General features: G+C 35.1%; 1 protein-coding gene across 1 annotated transcript in view; it reads left to right on the top strand.

Moving 5' to 3' along the window:
- LOC125659879 (inactive rhomboid protein 1-like) overlaps nt 1–12,271 on the top strand; it is a 35,222-nt gene that overhangs the window by 7,046 nt on the left and 15,905 nt on the right. The window contains exons 4-6 of the mRNA XM_048891672.2: nt 5,239–5,699; nt 5,791–5,861; nt 8,196–8,270. Coding sequence (XP_048747629.2) covers nt 5,239–5,699; nt 5,791–5,861; nt 8,196–8,270 — 607 coding nt within the window. The remainder of the gene's footprint in view (nt 1–5,238; nt 5,700–5,790; nt 5,862–8,195; nt 8,271–12,271) is intronic.

The raw sequence follows: 12,271 nt of genomic DNA, 5'->3' as shown, positions 1-12,271 counted from the left end.
GAGGTAGGTACAGTGTTATAGTATGTGACTGTTGTTTGAGGTAGGTACAGTGTTATAGTATGTGACTGTTGTTTGAGGTAGGTCCAGTGTTATAGTATGTGACTGTTGTTTGAGGTAGGTACAGTGTTATAGTATGTGACTGTTGTTTGAGGTAGGTCCAGTGTTATAGTATGTGACTGTTATTTGAGGTAGGTACAGTGTTAACTAGTATGTGACTGTTGTTTGAGGTAGGTACAGTCTTATAGTATGTGACTGTTGTTTGAGGTAGGTAGTGTTATAGTATGTGACTGTTGTTTGAGGTAGGTACAGTGTTATAGTAATTGTGACTGTTGTTTGAGGTAGGTACAGTCTTATAGTATGTGACTGTTTTTTGAGGTATGTACAGTGTTAACTAGTATGTGACTGTTGTTTGAGGTAGGTACAGTGTTATAGTATGTGACTGTTGTTTGAGGTAGGTACAGTGTTATAGTATGTGACTGTTGTTTGAGGTAGGTAGTGTTATAGTATGTGACTGTTGTTTGAGGTAGGTACAGTGTTATAGTAATTGTGACTGTTGTTTGAGGTAGGTACAGTGTTATAGTATGTGACTGTTGTTTGAGGTAGGTACAGTGTTATAGTATGTGACTGTTGTTTGAGGTAGGTACAGTGTTATAGTATGTGACTGTTGTTTGAGGTAGGTACAGTGTTAACTAGTATGTGACTATTGTTTGAGGTAGGTACAGTGTTATAGTATGTGACTGTTGTTTGAGGTAGGTACAGTGTTAACTAGTATGTGACTGTTGTTTGAGGTAGGTACAGTGTTAACTAGTATATGACTGTTGTTTGAGGTAGGTACAGTGTTAACTAGTATGTGACTATTGTTTGAGGTAGGTACAGTGTTATAGTATGTGACTGTTGTTTGAGGTGGGTACAGTGTTATAGTATGTGACTGTTGTTTGAGGTAGGTACAGTGTTATAGTATGTGACTGTTGTTTGAGGTAGGTACAGTGTTATAGTATGTGACTGTTGTTTGAGGTAGGTAGTGTTATAGTATGTGACTGTTGTTTGAGGTAGGTAGTGTTATAGTATGTGACTGTTGTTTGAGGTAGGTACAGTGTTATAGTAATTGTGACTGTTGTTTGAGGTAGGTACAGTGTTATAGTATGTGACTGTTGTTTGAGGTAGGTACAGTGTTAACTAGTATGTGACTGTTGTTTGAGGTAGGTACAGTGTTATAGTATGTGACTGTTGTTTGAGGTAGGTACAGTGTTATAGTATGTGACTGTTGTTTGAGGTAGGTACAGTGTGATAGTAATTGTGACTGTTGTTTGAGGTGGGTACAGTGTTATAGTATGTGACTGTTGTTTGAGGTAGGTACAGTGTTATAGTATGTGACTGTTGTTTGAGGTAGATACAGTGTTAACTAGTATGTGACTGTTGTTTGAGGTAGGTACAGTGTTATAGTATGTGACTGTTGTTTGAGGTAGGTATAGTGTTATAGTATGTGACTGTTGTTTGAGGTAGGTACAGTGTTAACTAGTATGTGACTATTGTTTGAGGTAGGTACAGTGTTATAGTATGTGACTGTTGTTTGAGGTAGGTACAGTGTTATAGTATGTGACTGTTGTTTGAGGTAGGTACAGTGTTAACTAGTATGTGACTATTGTTTGAGGTAGGTACAGTGTTATAGTATGTGACTGTTGTTTGAGGTAGGTACAGTGTTAACTAGTATGTGACTGTTGTTTGAGGTAGGTACAGTGTTATAGTATGTGACTGTTGTTTGAGGTAGGTAGTGTTATAGTATGTGACTGTTGTTTGAGGTAGGTACAGTGTTAACTAGTATGTGACTGTTGTTTGAGGTAGGTACAGTGTTATAGTATGTGACTGTTGTTTGAGGTAGGTACAGTGTTATAGTATGTGACTGTTGTTTGAGGTAGGTAGTGTTATAGTATGTGACTGTTGTTTGAGGTAGGTACAGTGTTATAGTATGTGACTGTTGTTTGAGGTAGGTACAGTGTTAACTAGTATGTGACTGTTGTTTGAGGTAGGTACAGTGTTATAGTAATTGTGACTATTGTTTGAGGTAGGTACAGTCTTATAGTATGTGACTGTTGTTTGAGGTAGGTACAGTGTTATAGTATGTGACTATTGTTTGAGGTAGGTAGTATTATAGTATGTGACTGTTGTTTGAGGTAGGTCCAGTGTTATAGTGTGTGACTGTTGTTTGAGGTAGGTACAGTGTTAATAGTATGTGACTGTTGTTTGAGGTAGATACAGTGTTAACTAGTATGTGACTGTTGTTTGAGGTAGGTACAGTGTTATAGTATGTGACTGTTGTTTGAGGTAGATACAGTGTTAACTAGTATGTGACTGTTGTTTGAGGTAGGTACAGTGTTATAGTATGTGACTGTTGTTTGAGGTAGGTACAGTGTTAATAGTATGTGACTGTTGTTTGAGGTAGATACAGTGTTAACTAGTATGTGACTGTTGTTTGAGGTAGGTACAGTGTTATAGTATGTGACTGTTGTTTGAGGTAGGTCCAGTGTTATAGTATGTGACTGTTGTTTGAGGTAGGTAGTGTTATAGTATGTGACTGTTGTTTGAGGTAGGTACAGTGTTAACTAGTATGTGACTGTTGTTTGAGGTAGGTACAGTGTTATAGTATGTGACTGTTGTTTGAGGTAGGTACAGTGTTATAGTATGTGACTGTTGTTTGAGGTAGGTACAGTGTTAACTAGTATGACTGTTGTTTGAGGTAGGTAGTGTTATAGTATGTGACTGTTGTTTGAGGTAGGTACAGTGTTATAGTATGTGACTGTTGTTTGAGGTAGGTAGTGTTATAGTATGTGACTGTTGTTTGAGGTAGGTACAGTGTTATAGTATGTGACTGTTGTTTGAGGTGGGTACAGTGTTATAGTATGTGACTGTTGTTTGAGGTAGGTACAGTGTTATAGTATGTGACTGTTGTTTGAGGTAGGTACAGTGTTATAGTATGTGACTGTTGTTTGAGGTAGGTACAGTGTTATAGTATGTGACTGTTGTTTGAGGTAGGTACAGTGTTATAGTATGTGACTGTTGTTTGAGGTAGGTACAGTGTTATAGTATGTGACTGTTGTTTGAGGTAGGTATAGTGTTATAGTATGTGACTGTTGTTTGAGGTAGGTAGTGTTATAGTATGTGACTGTTGTTTGAGGTAGGTACAGTGTTATAGTATGTGACTGTTGTTTGAGGTAGGTACAGTGTTATAGTATGTGACTGTTGTTTGAGGTAGGTACAGTGTTAACTAGTATGTGACTGTTGTTTGAGGTAGGTACAGTGTTAACTAGTATGTGACTGTTGTTTGAGGTAGGTACAGTATTATATTATGTGACTGTTGTTTGAGGTAGGTCCAGTGTTATAGTATGTGACTGTTGTTTGAGGTAGGTACAGTGTTATAGTATGTGACTGTTGTTTGAGGTAGGTACAGTGTTATAGTATGTGACTGTTGTTTGAGGTAGGTACAGTGTTATAGTATGTGACTGTTGTTTGAGGTAGGTAGTGTTATAGTATGTGACTGTTGTTTGAGGTAGGTACAGTGTTATAGTATGTGACTGTTGTTTGAGGTAGGTACAGTGTTAACTAGTATGTGACTATTGTTTGAGGTAGGTACAGTGTTATAGTATGTGACTGTTGTTTGAGGTAGGTACAGTGTTAACTAGTAGGTGACTGTTGTTTGAGGTGGGTACAGTGTTAACTAGTATGTGACTGTTGTTTGAGGTAGGTAGTGTTATAGTATGTGACTGTTGTTTGAGATAGGTACAGTGTTATAGTATGTGACTGTTGTTTGAGGTAGGTACAGTGTTAACTAGTAGGTGACTGTTGTTTGAGGTGGGTACAGTGTTAACTAGTATGTGACTGTTGTTTGAGGTAGGTCCATCAGGGTTCGAAATTAACTTCTTCAAGCACTAGTCCGTACGGACTAGTCACTGTTGATGTTCACTAATCCGCAAAGCATTTCACTACTTCGTCCAGTACATCATATTAAATGATCTTCATTTAATGAAACCAAACTTAGCACAGTTGCAAACAATTCAATTTCTGACACCTACAGAAGAAAAAGAGTCCACCATATTTTATTTCGCATTCAAGATCTTCAGAGGCATACAACATTAACCTCCGAGTTAATCCTTTTATAAATGTCCATTGAAGTGCGTTCAAGATCGACGTTCCTGTTGTTTTGGTGCTCAGATCTTAGAGTCACAGGAGTTCGAAATTTTATCAATAAAGTCAATAAAATTCACTCGATTGACCAAGTCATGAGCTATAGTGTTATGAACTACTGTGTTAGAGTCGTGAATGATGAGAACATGTGTACACAAACGTGCATGTTCTCAGATCACACTACTTGCAATTCTTGCACCTAGAACACGTTCTCGTGATGTGTAATCAGCGTTCAGAATCGACAGGAATTTGACAATTTGTGCACATTCGAAGAACGGCGGTCTCGAACGCACTCCATGTGTTTGAAAGATCAGGCTCTTATAGTCATGCAAACACTTGACCAAGCAGGTAATCAACCATAAGTTCAAACACCTGATTTCCGGATTTTCACTAGTCCGTACGGACTAGTGCTATAGAGAGTTCACTAGTCCGACACGTTTTTTACTAGTCTCGGACTTACGGACATGAGTTAATTTCGAATCCTGTTCAGTGTTAACTAGTATGTGACTGTTGTTTGAGGTAGGTACAGTGTTATAGTATGTGACTGTTGTTTGAGGTAGGTACAGTGTTATAGTATGTGACTGTTGTTTGAGGTAGATACAGTGTTAACTAGTATGTGACTGTTGTTTGAGGTAGGTACAGTGTTATAGTATGTGACTGTTGTTTAAGGTAGGTACAGTGTTATAGTATATAACTGTTGTTTGAGGTAGGTACAGTGTTAACTAGTATATGACTGTTGTTTGAGGTAGGTACAGTGTTATAGTATGTGACTGTTGTTTGAGGTAGGTACAGTGTTATAGTATGTGACTGTTGTTTGAGGTAAGTACGGTGTGATTGTCAATTTGATTTATACATGATGGTAAGATAAATTATAAGTATTGCATAATTAGATGTATGGTAGATATAAAAAACACATTTATGACAAGGCATATTGACCATCCATAGTATTTAGTAATGACCATATTGTATGGCAGTTTTGGAGAATGAATACATAAAAATAAAGTGCTAGTTTAGCATAAATCAGGAATAGTGTCAACAAATTATAGAATTTCAATTCAGAAACCAAAGATCTACCACGAGTGATTGGAATCAGAGTGCCAAAAATGTCAAGGTCGTATCTGACGAAGCTTCAGGCAGTCAACAGGGAGCGCCACCAGACTCATCAGCTGATACAGAAAGTAACGTGCAAGATACGTCCACAAACCATCAAAATATCGCAACGTCATCTCAGGAATCGCCCAAGTCACAGAGTCAGACCTCAACACAAGGAGAAGAGGTTACATCAGACAACAAGAATCAGGATGTTTTGAGCCAGCAAGCGGCAGGCCCGGGTCACGGAGAATCTGCTCTCCAACAAGATGACAAGAATCAGTATGTTCTGAGCAAGCAAGCAGCAGGTCCAGGTCACGAAGAATCTGCTGTCCAGGAAGACAACATCCCACAGCAATCAGGAGCGTCATTTCCAAACCTTGGAGGAAAATTTGAGAACGATGAGGATAGAGAGATCTATTACTCCTGTGGTAATATCAAAGTTGTTCCCAAAACACATACATATATATCAGTCGATGCTATTTCCTGTCCTTGAAGATTTATATTAAGAGAATTTTATAGATAATGTCAGTTTGAGAGGTGCACTGGATGTGGCTGAAGAGGAGGTAGGAACCGATGAAGTCAAGGAACAGGTGAGATCCCCAACACTGGAGAAAGTCATTTTGAAATATTGTAAACATCGTCAACTCCTAGTGTTTGAATTTTTACCATTCTCTTTGTTGGTACAATTTATGGTAGTTTTGATTTCACAGGACATCAAATTTTTCATAATGAAATATAAATTTGCAATTAAGAGTAAAGACAATTTTTTAAGGTAGCTCACAACACTAAAGCTTATACTCTTTATGACACTACATCACAAGATGGCGATTTAAATGTTTTGTGAACGTATTTGTATAGATTGATTTGTTTGTCTCTCATCGTAGCTCAGTGGTTAAAGCATTTTGGCTGGTGAACTGCAGATCTCGAGTTCAAATCTGCCAGAGTCTTTTGTTCATATGTGTTGAAATAATTTTTTTGAAAATCATGTTTTTATCCAAATTTGCATATTTTCTGCCATTTGGCATATATACTTATCATATATCATCATATCTTTTATGATTAAACCAATTTGTACTGATTTGAGAAACTATTCCTGGGTGTATTGAGCCAAGAAAATGATGGGGTATTATTCATAACAAAGGTAGCCAGAATTGAGAAACTGACTATAGTGACAAACCTAGGGTTTTCTTAGGAGTTTCAATGTTAATCGTCACCATAACTAAATGTATATTACTGTAAAAAGGACACTGAATGATGAATTACTTGAATCTATATATTATTGTACGCCTGTCTTTAGATAGGAGGTATTTTATACTACAACGATGTTTGTCCGTCCATCTGTTCGGAATTTTCTCTTTTTAATTTCATTTCTCTGTCATGTATCGAGCTGAAACTTGCTATGTAGATTCTTTGTGGATCTCTCTAGATCATGTTGCAATTTTGATCCATTTTGACCTCTCTTGCAGGAGTTGTGCCCCTTTATTTGAAAATTATTGTTATATTGAGGGTATACATAATTTGTCCAGTTTTATCCTCCCACAATTTTCAAGTGAGGGCCATCATGTTTTACAGAGTGTTTGTATGGATATTGAAGCTGTACATGTGGCAAGGATTTTGATTTTTTTCTATTTTTGAGAAAATTACAGGTTGTTAAACTTGGTCAGTTTTGAGGAAATATTACATAGAGAGTACATGATTTGTAGGTGAAATCTTCCCACAGTTTTCAAGTGAGAACCTTCTTATTTTACAGAGTGTTTATATGGATTATGGAAGATGTACATGTGGCAAGGAATTCGAATTTCTTCAATTTTTGAGAAAATTACAAGTTGTTAAACTTAGTTAGTTTTCAGGAAATAGTGGAGAGTACGTGGTTTGTTTTTTTATTTTTCCTTCCACGGTTTTCAAGTTTAGACCTTATTATTTTAAAGAATGTTTGCATGGGTATGGAAAATGTTCATGTGGCAAGGATCGATTTTGTTTTTCTTCAGTTTTTGAGAAAAATTACAGGTTGTTAGACTTCAATTCGTCCGTTTTGAGGAAATATTAAATTAAATAAAGGACATGGTTTGTCCTTTTTACGCCTCTTACAGTTTAGAGGCTAGGTTGTCTTTGTAAATAACTTGAAGATGTGCATAGTGCAAGAATTTCAATTCTTTATTTTTTGTATGTTTTAAATATTTACAGGTTGTTGAACTTGGTCAAATTTGGAGAAATATTTTACACACAGAACTCTTGGTGTGACATCTACACGTACCTCTTGTCACATTTTTAAGCTAAGACCCTTTATCCATAAGAAAGTAATTTTGTCACAGCCTGATGATGGCTGATACTACCTGAAGCAAAGTTCTACAAATTATGGATTAAGAAAAACACCCTATGTAAGCATTGTCATGGGCGTATTATGTACCGTTTGCAGTACTCTTGTCCTCATCATGGATACAGATATTGCACGGAGGGTTTAACAGGCTGTTGTACGATGTTTGCAGTACTTCTCTTGTTAGAATATGGAATTATTTACTGACTCAACCTGACCTGGCGATAAAAACTACTATTTGTTGATTACATTTTAAAAGCTGAAGAACTGTAGCTCTCTGAAAAAATATTTTGACGGAACAGAGATCCGTCAAAATATTTTTTCAGAGAGCTACAGTTCTGCAGCTAACATTTTGAAATCCTGCTTATGTATACATGTATTATTGGGTAAAAAATAGTTCAGCAAAGAAGTCTTGTATACTTATTATCCATTTTACTACTATGGAATAAGAAAACAGGATTATATAGTGATAATTGTCTGCCATGTTCACTGTGGCTTAATGTTGGTGAAAAATTCTTTGATCGTGAAAATAGTGAAATTAAAACCCCCGTAATATATTCCATGTTTACAGTACAAGGAATAATCCTTCTATTTTATATTTATTTTATAGTTACCTGACAACTTGGCAGCTGCAGATTTAGCATATGGAAAAGAGGCCTACAAAAATTACTCTTTATATATGCAGGTACTGTTGACTTTACTCTTTGATGGATTTTTTTAAGGTCGCGTAGTCTTACTTGGATGACCTCATGCAGTCAAAACTATCAGAAGTTGTCTGTTGTATTATGGCTTTTGAACATTTTCAAGTTCTCTGAAACTACACAACCAATTTTAATCAAAATTTATATGTAGCATTTTTGGGGGGTAGGAGCCAAAACAAGAATTTTTAATTTTAGTGTCCCAGGGTTCCGTCAGGGAAATTAAGGGTCATACATGTACAGCTTCAAAAAATAGCACTATCTTTCAAAATCTCTATCAACTATAGATACTGCAGGAAAGTTACAAACTATAATAACATATATATAGATATTCATAATGAAAGAAGCATGATGGGGGTATCCATCTGTGCATAAAAAAAATTCAATTTGAAAAAGGTGGTCACTTGACAATATCATCAAAGGTGCATATGAAAAGTAGAATAATTTGATGTGGGGTTCTCAGGTTAATATGAAAAGTAGAATAATTTGATGTGAGGTTCTCAGGTTAATATGAAAAGTAGAATAATTTGATGTGAGGTTCTCAGGTTAATATGAAAAGTAGAATAATTTGATGTGGGGCTCTCAGGTTAATATGAAAAGTAGAATAATTTGATGTGGGGTTCTCAGGTTAATAAGAAAAGTAGAATAATTTGATGTGAGGTTCTCAGGTTAATATGAAAAGTAGAATAATTTGATGTGGGGTTCTCAGGTTAATATGAAAAGTAGAATAATTTGATGTGGGGTTTTCAGGTTAATATGAAAAGTAGAATAATTTGATGTGAGGTTCTCAGGTTAATATGAAAAGTAGAATAATTTGATGTGAGGTTCTCAGGTTAATATGAAAAGTAGATTAATTTGATGTGAGGTTCTCAGGTTAATATGAAAAGTAGAATAATTTGATGTGAGGTTCTCAGGTTAATATGAAAAGTAGATTAATTTGATGTGGGGTTTTCACGTTAATATGAAAAGTAGAATAATTTGATGTGGGGCTCTCAGGTTAATATGAAAAGTAGAATAATTTGATGTGAGGTTCTCAGGTTAATATGAAAAGTAGAATAATTTGATGTGGGGTTCTCAGGTTAATATGAAAAGTAGAATAATTTGATGTGAGGTTCTCAGGTTAATATGAAAAGTAGAATGATTTGATGTGGGGTTCTCAGGTTAATATGAAAAGTAGAATAATTTGATGTGGGGTTCTCAGGTTAATATGAAAAGTAGAATAATTTGATGTGAGGTTCTCAGGTTAATATGAAAAGTAGAATAATTTGATGTGGGGCTCTCAGGTTAATATGAAAAGTAGAATAATTTGATGTGAGGTTCTCAGGTTTATATGAAAAGTAGAATAATTTGATGTGGGGTTCTCAGGTTAATATGAAAAGTAGAATAATTTGATGTGAGGTTCTCAGGTTAATATGAAAAGTAGAATAATTTGATGTGAGGTTCTCAGGTTAATATGAAAAGTAGATTAATTTGATGTGAGGTTCTCAGGTTAATATGAAAAGTAGAATAATTTGATGTGGGGCTCTCAGGTTAATATGAAAAGTAGAATGATTTGATGTGGGGTTCTCAGGTTAATAAGAAAAGTAGAATAATTTGATGTGAGGTTCTCAGGTTAATAAGAAAAGTAGAATAATTTGGTGTGGGCTCTCAGGTTAATATGAAAAGTAGAATAATTTGATGTGGGGCTCTCGGGTTAATATGAAAAGTAGAATAATTTGATGTGAGGTTCTCAGGTTAATATGAAAAGTAGAATAATTTGATGTGAGGTTCTCAGGTTAATATGAAAAGTAGATTAATTTGATGTGAGGTTCTCAGGTTAATATGAAAAGTAGAATAATTTGATGTGGGGCTCTCAGGTTGATATGAAAAGTAGAATAATTTGATGTGGGGTTCTCAGGTTTATATGAAAAGTAGAATAATTTGATGTGGTGCTCTCAGGTTTATATGAAAAGTAGAATAATTTGATGTGGGGTTCTCAGGTTAATATGAAAAGTAGAATAATTTGATGTGAGGTTCTCAGGTTAATATGAAAAGTAGAATGATTTGATGTGGGGTTCTCAGGTTAATATGAAAAGTAGAATAATTTGATGTGGGGTTCTCAGGTTTATATGAAAAGTAGAATAATTTGATGTGGGGCTCTCGGGTTAATATGAAAAGTAGAATAATTTGATGTGGGGCTCTCGGGTTAATATGAAAAGTAGAATAATTTGATGTGAGGTTCTCAGGTTAATATGAAAAGTAGAATAATTTGATGTGAGGTTCTCAGGTTAATATGAAAAGTAGATTAATTTGATGTGGGGTTCTCAGGTTAATATGAAAAGTAGAATAATTTGATGTGGGGCTCTCAGGTTGATATGAAAAGTAGAATAATTTGATGTGGGGTTCTCAGGTTTATATGAAAAGTAGAATAATTTGATGTGGTGCTCTCAGGTTTATATGAAAAGTAGAATAATTTGATGTGGGGTTCTCAGGTTAATATGAAAAGTAGAATAATTTGATGTGGGGTTCTCAGGTTTATATGAAAAGTAGAATAATTTGATGTGGGGCTCTCAGGTTTATATGAAAAGTAGAATAATTTGATGTGGGGTTCTCAGGTTAATATGAAAAGTAGAATAATTTGATGTGAGGTTCTCAGGTTAATATGAAAAGTAGAATGATTTGATGTGGGGTTCTCAGGTTAATATGAAAAGTAGAATAATTTGATGTGGGGTTCTCAGGTTAATATGAAAAGTAGAATAATTTGATGTGAGGTTCTCAGGTTAATATGAAAAGTAGAATAATTTGATGTGGGGCTCTCAGGTTAATATGAAAAGTAGAATAATTTGATGTGAGGTTCTCAGGTTAATATGAAAAGTAGAATAATTTGATGTGGGGTTCTCAGGTTAATATGAAAAGTAGAATAATTTGATGTGAGGTTCTCAGGTTAATATGAAAAGTAGAATAATTTGATGTGAGGTTCTCAGGTTAATATGAAAAGTAGATTAATTTGATGTGAGGTTCTCAGGTTAATATGAAAAGTAGAATGATTTGATGTGGGGTTCTCAGGTTAATAAGAAAAGTAGAATAATTTGATGTGGGGTTCTCAGGTTAATAAGAAAAGTAGAATAATTTGGTGTGGGGTTCTCAGGTTAATATGAAAAGTAGAATAATTTGGTGTGGGGCTCTCAGGTTAATATGAAAAGTAGAATAATTTGATGTGGGGTTTTCAGGTTAATATGAAAAGTAGAATAATTTGATGTGAGGTTCTCAGGTTAATATGAAAAGTAGAATAATTTGATGTGAGGTTCTCAGGTTAATATGAAAAGTAGATTAATTTGATGTGAGGTTCTCAGGTTAATATGAAAAGTAGAATAATTTGATGTGAGGTTCTCAGGTTAATATGAAAAGTAGAATAATTTGATGTGAGGTTCTCAGGTTAATATGAAAAGTAGAATAATTTGATGTGAGGTTCTCAGGTTAATATGAAAAGTAGAATAATTTGATGTGAGGTTCTCAGGTTAATATGAAAAGTAGAATAATTTGATGTGGGGTTCTCAGGTTATAAAGTCATGGGCTCCTTGTTTAACTTGTGTCTTACTACAATTGTATTCCACTGACTGCGACCATCAGCATTGATTTTAGACTGACCAGCTATAATAATGCTACTTGTAGTACCCAGTGTTGATTTTAGACTGACCAGCTATAATAATGCTATTTGTAGTACCCAGTGTTGATTTTAGACAGACCAGCTATAATAATGCTGCTTGTAGTACCCAGTGTTGATTTTAGACTGACCAGCTATAATAATGCTACTTGTAGTACCCAGTGTTGATTTTAGACTGACCAGCTATAATAATGCTACTTGTAGTAACCAGTGTTGATTTTCACGTGGTGATTATTTGTGTTTATTTTGTTTACACGACTTTCTTGACTGTAACTAACGTAAGTAACCGTCTTGTGATATTCTTACAACTCTGTCATCAGAATGTGGATTCTTAATTTATAAGAA

The sequence above is a fragment of the Ostrea edulis genome, chromosome 9 (genome assembly GCF_947568905.1).
Source record: "Ostrea edulis chromosome 9, xbOstEdul1.1, whole genome shotgun sequence".
Lineage (NCBI taxonomy): Eukaryota > Metazoa > Mollusca > Bivalvia > Ostreida > Ostreidae > Ostrea > Ostrea edulis.
The sequence above is the reverse complement of the archived record's forward strand: the minus strand, read 5'-3'. Positions and strand labels throughout refer to the sequence as shown.